The 10,727-nt window shown below is 37.0% G+C and overlaps 1 protein-coding gene across 1 annotated transcript; it reads left to right on the forward strand.

Moving 5' to 3' along the window:
* Positions 1–4,420: 4,420 nt before the first annotated feature.
* Positions 4,421–7,783, forward strand: LOC149818620 (protein trichome birefringence-like 19). Its single transcript, XM_089986262.1, has 2 exons — positions 4,421–4,885; positions 6,971–7,783. Exons 1-2 carry the CDS (start codon positions 4,421–4,423, stop codon positions 7,781–7,783), a joined length of 1,278 nt encoding a protein of 425 aa, XP_089842388.1.
* The last annotated feature ends 2,944 nt before the right edge of the window (positions 7,784–10,727 follow it).

The raw sequence follows: 10,727 nt of genomic DNA on the forward strand, positions 1-10,727 counted from the left end.
GAAAAAGGTACTTAAGTCTTTGCAACCGCACCAGACTCTGATGCTAAGTGATGCCGACACACACAGGGATACAAGCCCCATGTGCTTATATATGTGGTGCTCATTCGGACCCCGATGCATCTTCGGGGGGGGGGGGGGGGGGACATATAACCTGCTTCGCTTGTTGATGGTTTCTTGCATTCAGTCAATCGATATTTGACTTTTTCGGTTCAAAAATTAGTGTCTCTAAAGGAAGTTAGCTTCGTTCCTCAAAAGTTGAAGTTCACCAAAACTAACCCCACCACCACCATCGGCCTACAACCGAGTAAAGGCAAGAGCTTGCCACCACCACCTCCCTCTTCTCTCATTTTTCTAATATTTTTTATTTTATTTTTCTCATGTTACACTAACAAGTAAAAAAAATTCATTTAGAAAAACTATCACATCAAAACTTCTCATAGACAAAATTTTATTTTCCTATGAGATTTTCTTGCTTCCAAAAGTATTAAAAAAAGTCTGAATTTTGATAGAAAAAATTCCTTCATCTCGGGGATGGAAGAATTTTTTCAATAAAAAATTATTTTAATTAGGGCAACTATTCACCTACAACACATCTCATCCCATGGGTTGCCACCAGAAGAGCTTCTTTCAACTTTATCTTCCTCCCACCCGTTCACCTACAAGGTCTCTCTCTCTCTCTCTCTCTCTCTCTCTCTCTCTCTCACTCAGGGCTGATTGACCCTCTTCCCTCTCTCTCATTTTTCTCATTATAACAAACAAGTGAACAATTTTTATTTAGAAAAGTTATCATATCAAAATTTCTCGTTGGCAGAATTTTCTTTTTATGTGAGAATTTTTCTTACGTGCCCTTAGTTTTGTGTTTCCTGGAACCTCCAAACATGCCCACTGTTCTCTATGGGCAGGTTGAATAGTGGAAATAAGTCTTATTTTTATGTTCATTTTTTTATATTTGCTTTCATAACATGAAGGAAGAAATATTTGAAGTTGAAGTTATCTTCTTTTCTATTGTTTTATTTAATATATTTAAGTAAGGCCTTCTAGGGGTCTAACACTCTTAACCTTGAAGCATTTTTACTCTTAGGTTGATATAGTACACCAGCATAACATTCTTGCTACTTGTAAATGTATGATTGACAGACTGAGAATCTATATACATATATATGTATATATGTGGTTAGGTGATTCATTTGGCATCCAAATGTGATGCGTAACCTTATTTTTATGAAAAAGAGAAGGATGTGAGGGGTGGTGTGGTGGGCGGGAGTTTAATTAATATTCACTTGATACTTCTAAGAGGTTATCTGGGAAGAAAGAACCAAAAGGAAAAAGGCGCAGGTTTCATTATGGAAGAACTTCCCATTGGCATGTTTGGGTTTCTTTTAGGTTAGATAACTTTGGCCTGGTTCTATATGTTGTCACAAGAGCTAATTAAGATGCTGCAAACATAGGCCATTATTGCTCAACATTAGGTTTGAGGGTATGATTCTTTTTAAGAAAAAGAGAAAGAAAGAGGATGACCTAGATCTGGAAAAAGGGCCATACCCAGTGTGTCCTCTTGCTCCTGATGGCTGGTAGAGACTTCTATATTTTATAAGAAGTGGGTCACTCTTAGGACTCAAACTGTAATTCCTTACTGACAGCCATAACACTTACCATCACACCAAATAATGGTCCTCATGATGTTACTTTGGAAGTCAATGGCTATATTCTACTCCACTTTCATTGTCTTCATGCTTTGTGATCAGTTGACTTACAACGGATGTAGATTCAAATTTCTAATAATTAAGTGCATTATAACTGTCAAATAGGACGTGGCCAAAATACAGCATGTTGACCTCCACATTTATACATCATAATCCCACAGGTTATAACTAAAATAAAAAGTCCCACAGGATTCACTGATGCAAACTGGTGTATCAAAGCTGGTTGTGATGCTACAAAACAAGACATCTACTTTTTTTTATTTTTTTGGATACCCCCCGATCCCCCCCTTTCACTCACCTTGCCCCCTTTCAAATCACCGACTGCACATTGGCTGACTTCTGGTTGGTAAAACCCTTGAGGTCACTCGTGGCCATCGGGGAGTACACCTAGCTTCGACCTTGTGGCAATGGATGCCACCTGTGGGTTTCAAACTTGTGGTCTCCTGTGAACTTGTTGACACTCACAAGTCACCCCTACGAGATGTGCAGATCCCTTCTATGCAAAACAAGGCATCTTCTGCTAACTACATTTATGATATCCAAAATGTGGCTCTTATTTCATCTTGTTTTTAAAAAAATAAAGGTTTAAATGGCTTTGAACTTTCAATAAAACTAGAAGATGGCCTGTCCTTATGAATGAGTCAATACACCCACACACAAATCAAATATGATTAGTAAAACACATACACACAGATCAAGCATGATGCGTAAATCATAATCTAGTAATAAGATGTCAATGCTTCAAATTCAGTTTGGATTAGGGGTAGGCATCGGCCCGGCCCGGCGCAGCCCATTTACTAATGGGCCGGGTTTTGGCTTGGTTCTTAACGGGCTCGGATTTGAAGAGAAGCCCATGGCCAGGCCCATTGGCCCAACGGGCCAATGTGAAGCGGGCCAGGTTTGGCCCAGCCCTGCCTGGCCCAATCTAAAAATGCATAAATGCTTGACTGAAATTATGGGTTAATGAGAGAATAACAAGTTTCTATGTAATTAGTGCAACTAATTAGGTAAATAGTAATAATTAACAAATAGCAAGCTCCCATGCAACTAATTAGTTAAATAATAATAGTTATCCAAGTTACTATGTAATAGTTAATTTTAAAAAGTTTTCTATTATTAAAAAAATAATAAATAACTCAGGCTCATCGGGCAGGCCCTGTAGCATGCGGGCCTGCTTGGGCTAATGGGCCTGGACCTAAAATCATGACCCAAACCTGGGCCATGGTGGGCTGGGTCGGCTTGGCCCATCTGGCTGCCGGGCCGGTTGCCCACCCCTAGTTTGGATATCATCAACACCATATTTGATTAATTGAATGTTGGCTAAATGGATTCCAATTTGAAAGGCTCATACAAAATCAGGTTTTGTTGGATATCAGATAAAATTCAATCCCATGACATTTCTCTCTATGTCACACATACACATCCCCATAGAATCTCATGTAAGTAGCTTTCTTACTTTCTCTCTATGAAAATATATTTATACCACAATCAATTTAACAAATGACAATAAAAATTACAATGCTCTCCTTGTCATTTGACAAAATGTGGAATGATGTCAGTACTGTAATAAAAACAAAAAAGAAAAGCAATTTAGTAAATTATGTTCAACCCAAAACCATTTCCCTTTGTCAATTTTAAAATGTAACAATATATCAAGCTTTAGACAGTCTAATGCCCCTTATCGATGCTTTACAAGTGGTATAGATATATAGTAGAAACTCAGGTTTTCTTGTTTTTATGATTATATCATATGGGACATGCATCAGAAGATTCTTGATTTTGGTTTTTCCGTGTTCTTTTGCACAAACAATGTACCATACCAACCCCTACCACGTTGACAGCTAAAAAGCTCTGGATTCCACGCTTTCTTACACAAGCAACATATAAATACCATACCAATCATGTGCTCAACAATAAGAAAAAAAGACAAAAAACAAATGCAGTAAAAATGCAAAATCCAAGTGGTAGTTGAGCAACCTTTGACCTGTCCACTGCAAAAAACAATTATCTGCTTGGTTTGGCACTTTTCCATTAGCACCCTTACCCTATAGGGCACGTTTGGAAGCGTGAACAAATTTTGTAGGAAAAGCAAATTTTACTAACGAGAAGTTGGCATATGATTTTTTTTTTATGAAAAATAGTCTCTTGTTTGTTTAACATGAGAAAATCAGGTTGGAAATATGTGACAATGTTTTGATTAGGGTGAGGGATGCCCTCAAAACGGGATTTTTTTTTTTAGAGGATTTTTTTCCATCCTCCAAAATGGAAAATTTTTTCTATCAAAATCAGGGCAAAATTAAAAAACTTTTCTTTCAAAAATTGTATATTGTTTAGAACGAATGAAAAAGTTACCACTTTTTCTCTTTAAATTATACTTTTTCTTAGCATTTTTCTACTTCCAAACGTGCCCATAGTTCCAACATCAACAGAGCACAAAATTAATATATTTATCTATGATCTTTCATTTATTGTGAAATTTGGTACAGATGCCTATTACCCAATACCCACCACCCAAATCTCCAGAAAATCTTTTATGGAGGCATTTTGGTCATTGTATATAGGGCTCAATAGTGATTTCCAAAAGTGTGCTTTGTGCTATATGTAACTGCCATTTTAAGCATTTCATTTCAGGCATACATATATGTATTTGCTGCTGCCACCTTGTAAGCCACACAGATACCACATAGTGTGTCTTCCTTAGCATTCATAATCCTTCAATGAAACGTCATTACATTGAACAGCAGAATGGGAAGGGCTTTCTCCAACAGGTTCCAAGGATAATCTTCACCACTGCCTTGATCTTGGTCATTCTGACAGTCATCCCTCTCTTCTTCTCCCTTCCTGTTCCCTTTGTGCATTGGGATACTTCTTCTGATAGTGGCTCAAGAGAAGTAAATCATGTGAAGCATTGTGATATATTCAAGGGGGAATGGGTTCCTAACCCTGAGGCTCCATACTACACAAACACCAGCTGCTGGGCTATCTATGACAACCAGAACTGCATGAAGTATGGGCGCCCTGACTCTTCTTTCCTCAAGTGGAGATGGAAACCAGATGATTGTGAGCTTCCGATTTTCGACCCGTCGCGATTCTTCAAATTGGTTAGAGGAAAGTCCATGGCATTTGTAGGGGACTCTGTTGCAAGGAACCATATGCAGTCCTTAATGTGTCTCTTATCAAGGGTAATCTCTGTTTCAACAAATCTAAGGTCCTCTTTTTCTAACGTGTATAGCTGCCTGGAATCTCAATTTTTTTGGTTTTGATAGATTGGCTGTCATACTTGACTTTTTTTTACTCGAAGAAACCACCCCCAGGAAGATAGATCTAATCGCACTGTCTGCCTGCCGTACTTACAGTCGCTGTCCTGACAGTGTAAAACTCCGAGGGCTTATCTCTTGCCCCGGGGAGTCACCCTGACTGTCATACTTGACTTGCTAAAGTGGTATGGTTTAGATGCTTAGGTGTATATAGAAATTTGACCTATTTACAATTTTAGAGAATTGCTTTGGAAGATACAAAGTGGATCCTTACTTTCTTTTTACTGCACCAAACCGACTTAGGCATGCTAGCTGGTTTCAATTATTCTTTCCTATTCTTAATAACCATCCAATACCCGAATTGTCATATGCCCGATCAATCTGTTAGCATGATCACCAAAAAATGACAAACTAAAGAATGCCATTTTGAAACAAGTAGCATTCGTAGAGATGTAGAAGACTGCTGATAATGTTGGTTGAGTTCCCTAAAAATAAAGTTGACTCTTGGATTTAATTGTTTTCAAGTTCTGAGTTAATCTGTGTTTGCTGGTAATGAAAGAATCTGGTGGCATTGCTATTTGAGTGTGAAAGCTGCATGTTGTTTGGGAATATTCCATAATCTTCTAACATTGTGGTTTTGTTTTTTAAATAATTCTTTCATTCATGATTGAACTAAATTTCATAAAATCAGGATATGGTGATGTTACTATCATTTGAATGTGACCCGCTAGAGATCCAAAAAATCCTCCATCACCAACCACATTGTAGCAGGCCTTCAGTTGGTAAAATCCTTCAGAGTACAACACTTATGCAGGAGCGGAGCTAGACACTACCGGGTTAATAAGAGTCGATTTAGATATCCAACAAAAATCATAGCCCAAATTAATCTTGTCCATGTTACATGGATCAGGTTTGATCCGCTGAATAACAATTGGGTCAGTTTCTCTAAAAAAAAAACATTTGGTTCAGCTTTTATGCCATAAGAAGGTATCCGGATTCGGGGTTGGGAGGGTACCCAGACATGCCAGACCTATTAACAATCCTAGGGGTCTGACGTATATTGGTTTGCTTGTTTCATTTTCTTATAGAAGGTTTTGGTTGAGTTTATTTTTTTATCTATTTATTTTCCATTCCTAATTGTTGAGTGACGTACGTTAAATGAAGTCATAATTGATTAACCATAGGAAATTGTTATTTTTTAAAGCTTTGGAAACCTACCAGAAACTCCTTGATCCTATCAAATATTGCAATCAAAGTTGGGTTGATAGAACCTAGTGCCTACCATCTCTCTCTCTCTCTCTCTGGTTTGTGTACTTTCTAACTCAATTGGGTTGATGGAACCTAGTTCCCACCACGAGCTTGGTGGTCTTAGTAGATTCAGTCAAGAGAGCCGACACACTTGAGTAGCTTAGTCAAGTACCCAAGAAGTATGGGTGCAAATGTACTGGGTTCGTTCATAACTGATCCAAATCCAACGCTTCAGTTCTTTATACGGATTCTTGAAATAATATCTGAAAGTGTGTAGTTTGGATACAGATCGTGTTTTGAATGGAATCTATGCTTAGATTTCAATCTAATCTGACTTGTTTGCAGTTTTTATATGTAAAAACTTTGATTTCAGTCTTACCGGACTAAGCATTACCATACCTATTTTGAATCCAAACTCAAATCTTCCATCATCAGTTCTTCTTTAGTTCGAGACTCAGATTTGAATTTAGTGCATTAGCCACCCTCTGTGTTCTGGACTTAAGGAGGAATATGTATTCCTGCAAAATTCAGAGTGGGATCAGCCATGATCCAACACATCCAATCCAATTGCACCCCGTGAGAAGGCAATCAAGTCATATCCAAGATTCTATTTGATCATCAATCCAATATCTATGATCTGATTAACCAACTAACCACTCATCTATAGCCCATGGTTTCCTTTATGATTTGATTAGTCAACCTAACTACTCAACTATTAAAAATAATTCTTGCTTTATTTATTTATTTTATTCCAACTCCCAGGTGGAATACCCAATAGATGCTTCCAAAGGGGGGAATGAAAGATTCAAAAGATGGCACTACACCACCTACAACTTCACCATCCAAGCATTTTGGTCAACATTCCTAATCAAGGGCATAGAAAAAGACCCACATGGTCCAACAAACACAGGCCTGTTCTCCCTCTACCTGGATGAAGTCGACGCAAAATGGGCTAGCAAGATATATGAATTTGACTATGTGATCATCTCTGCTGGGCACTGGTTCTTCAGACCACTGTACTACCATGAGCACGGCGAGCTCATCGGCTGCCACTACTGTCTAGACAAGGACATAACAGACTTGGGAAAACAATATGGCTACAGAATGGCATTTAGAACTGCATTTAGGACAATCAATGGTTTGGAAAACTTCAAGGGCATTACATACTTGAGAACATTTGCCCCCTCTCATTTTGAAAATGGTTTTTGGAATAGTGGGGGAAATTGTCTGAGAACTAGGCCTTTTAGGCCTAATGAAACAGTATTGGGAAGTCAAGAGTTGGCGCTCTATAGGGCTCAATTGGAAGAGTTCAAGGTGGCAGAGAGGGAAGGGAGGAAGAGAGGCTTGAAATTTAGGCTAATGGACACTACTAAGGCCATGTTATTGAGGCCTGATGGGCACCCTGGGCGCTATGGGCACAGGCCAGAGGAAAATGTCACACTATATAATGATTGTGTGCACTGGTGCCTGCCTGGCCCTATTGATACTTGGAATGACTTCTTGTTGGAAATGTTGAAGATGGAGAGTTCTCTGTCAGAGGAGCATGTTTTGAATTCTACTGCTCAAAGATGGTGAAAACAATAAAAGAGCTCAGTTATTCTTATTTACATGTAGAAAGATAGAATGGTGCTGTATTTCATTGGTTGGTGTATACATAATAAAATTTGCAAAAGAGTACAGTTCCAAACATTCTTAGATGATCATGCATAACTATGTTACAAGGACACTTCACGCATGTGTGTCCTGAGTCTGCACGATACGGTGCCAGAGATAATACCAAACACAGTACAATACATTATGGACACAGTCAAACCTGTGTTGGATATGGATAATATTGTGCTCTAAATTTTATTATATTTTTTTATGATCTTGATTTTTATTTCATATTCATTTATGTGCTTTATCTTTTAAAATTTATCATTGGCTACATTTTAATTATCAATTTAGATTTTGTTTTAATCATAATAATTTAAGATTGTTATTTTAAAATTTGTGCTTAAGACTCTCTAGTTGAAATCTATAGGTGTATGTCACTTTGACCAAATTCAACCTCATGGATGTGTTCAAGATTGTCAAAATAGTACGAACTGACCCTTGGATCATATTTTATTGATGTAAAAATACAAATTTTGTAACGATTAAAGATTCAAGACATTGTAGACTACTGATTTTCATCTCCCAAAAAATCTAAAGTACACGTTGAAAATGCAGGATTCAAGAGCTAGCTTCTATCAAAACAAACATATGGATCAAATCTGGAGGATCTGGAGGGTCAGATCTGACAAAAATAGGAGTTTTTTACCCATGGGCTATATATATATATATATATATATATATATATATATATATATATATATATATATATATATATATATATATATATATATATATATATATATATATATATAGGAATGAAAACCTACCCAATAGAAAACCTCCCAAAACTACCCAATAAGAAACATTTATCGAATTTTTGATGTTTTTTCAAAATTCTGACCTTACATTTGTGAAATATGAGCTTGTTTTTATAGGAATCAGTTCTTGGATCATTTGATTCCGATGCATGGATATGCTTTAAAAGATTTAAAAAATCAACGGCCTACAATTTCATAAAATTTTGAGGCTCTAAATACCATGTTTTCCATCCAAAATGCATGATCCGAGTGTCTATTTCTAGTAAATCAATTATGATGAACACATCTGTAAGGTCAGAATTTCGAAAAAATGATGAAAATCCGATAAATGTTTCTTATTGGGTAGGTTTTATTTTCATATATATATATATATATATATATATATATATATATATATATATATATATATATATATATATATATGTGTGTGTGTGTGTGTGAGTATCATCGGACAAACCCCCACCGCTGATCGCATGACAGATTTTTTTCTGCAAAAAATGTCTTTGGTGGTTGTTGCGACTATCGGTAAAGACCTTACAATTATTTTCTGCTATTACTGTATGGCCTTTAGTGGCAGGCATGAGTCAAGACACTACTTTCCCAACATAATAAGCTTCTGCCATTGTTCTAAACCAGCTTAGAAGTCGAACATATCCTGGAATGTGGGATCTGTAATTGGATCAGTCTCAGCTTGGACCTACATATAACTCGATTCTGGCTCCAAGATATTTGAGAACAGAAATGCACACGTGACTCTGGTAGGCATCCCCAAACTACACCATCTAAAGGTTGGATCCTGATGTAAATCAAAGAGCCCGATTTACAAGAAAATTCTAATCAACTACGAAATTATCTAGGAAAAATATGAAATTATCTAGTGCAATCAAAGAATAATTATATAACATATTTTACTCAACCAAACATAGACTTTATCCAAGATTAAGTGTAAGATTATTGAAACTAGATAGTCGTTTACAAGAGATTTTATAAGCTAGTGGCAGTTTCATATTTTCAAATTTCAAGTCCCTTTGTTTTAGAAGAAATCTTTATATAAAAATTGATTTTTGTTTTAAAAGTTAAAACCTTACATTGGCTATTTTTATAATTACAATCGTCAGTTTTGAGTGGCCACATGGTCCTCCTCAACTTTTCAACACATTCTTAAGTGCATATTTGCTTCATTTTTCAAAACCTATAAGGTACCTAAAATTTACACTAGACAACTTATGTTTTAGAGGTTCTTTAAATAAAAAATATCGTTTTGGATTTTTAGTGTTGAGAGGTAGCTGACTTATAGACAATCAAGCTAGTTTTGAAAGTGAGGAAAGCTTAGACTATCAGTTGCTAACCAATAAACCGAGACTCCAAAGCACTTTTTTTCTGAGTCTTTGTGGAAAATGTAAGAACTAACAAGTCTTGGACTGTTCAAGCTTGGCTAGTTTTGGCTCAAACCCAGCTCAAGTTGATACTATAGCTTGGGCTAGGGTTAGCACATGCCCACATCGTGTTCAAGCTAGCTCATTTTCAATAGATTTTATTGGTTAGCTCAAATCTAACTGATAAGAGTAAATAATTGAAATAACTGAAAATAACAATTTAGGAATCCAACTCAAGTCTCCACAAAACTCCAAAATCTTCTTCTTATTTATAGCACTTGACAGAAAATCAACTGTAAATTTTAAGGGCACGTTTGGAAGTGAGAAAAATGCAGGAAAAGTGAACGTAGGAAGGAAAAATGTATATATTTTTTATTAATCCAAATGAGAGAATTTTTCTCTAAGACAGTTTTTTTTAAGTACAATTTTTGACAAGAAACATTCTCCACCTCTACTTGAGGGGTGGAGGAAAAATTAGGGATGGCAGTGGACCGGGGGAAAGCGGGGCACCACAAGGCGGGGACGAAGGTTAAAATCCATCCCCGTTCGGGGATGGACTTACACTTTCCCCCGCCCCGCCCCATCTCCGCCCCGCCTCATCTCTGCCCCATCCCCATTAATAAAATTACTAACTTACTAACCCTAATGCTAACCCTAAATCGTGTGCAGCAGCAGCACGTTCGTCGGCCCTCAACCCTCTCTCTGTTCACCATCGGTGACCATCATCGT

The sequence above is a fragment of the Nuphar pumila genome, chromosome 13 (assembly GCF_984573655.1).
Source record: "Nuphar pumila chromosome 13, dmNupPumi1.hap1.1, whole genome shotgun sequence".
NCBI lineage: Eukaryota > Viridiplantae > Streptophyta > Magnoliopsida > Nymphaeales > Nymphaeaceae > Nuphar > Nuphar pumila.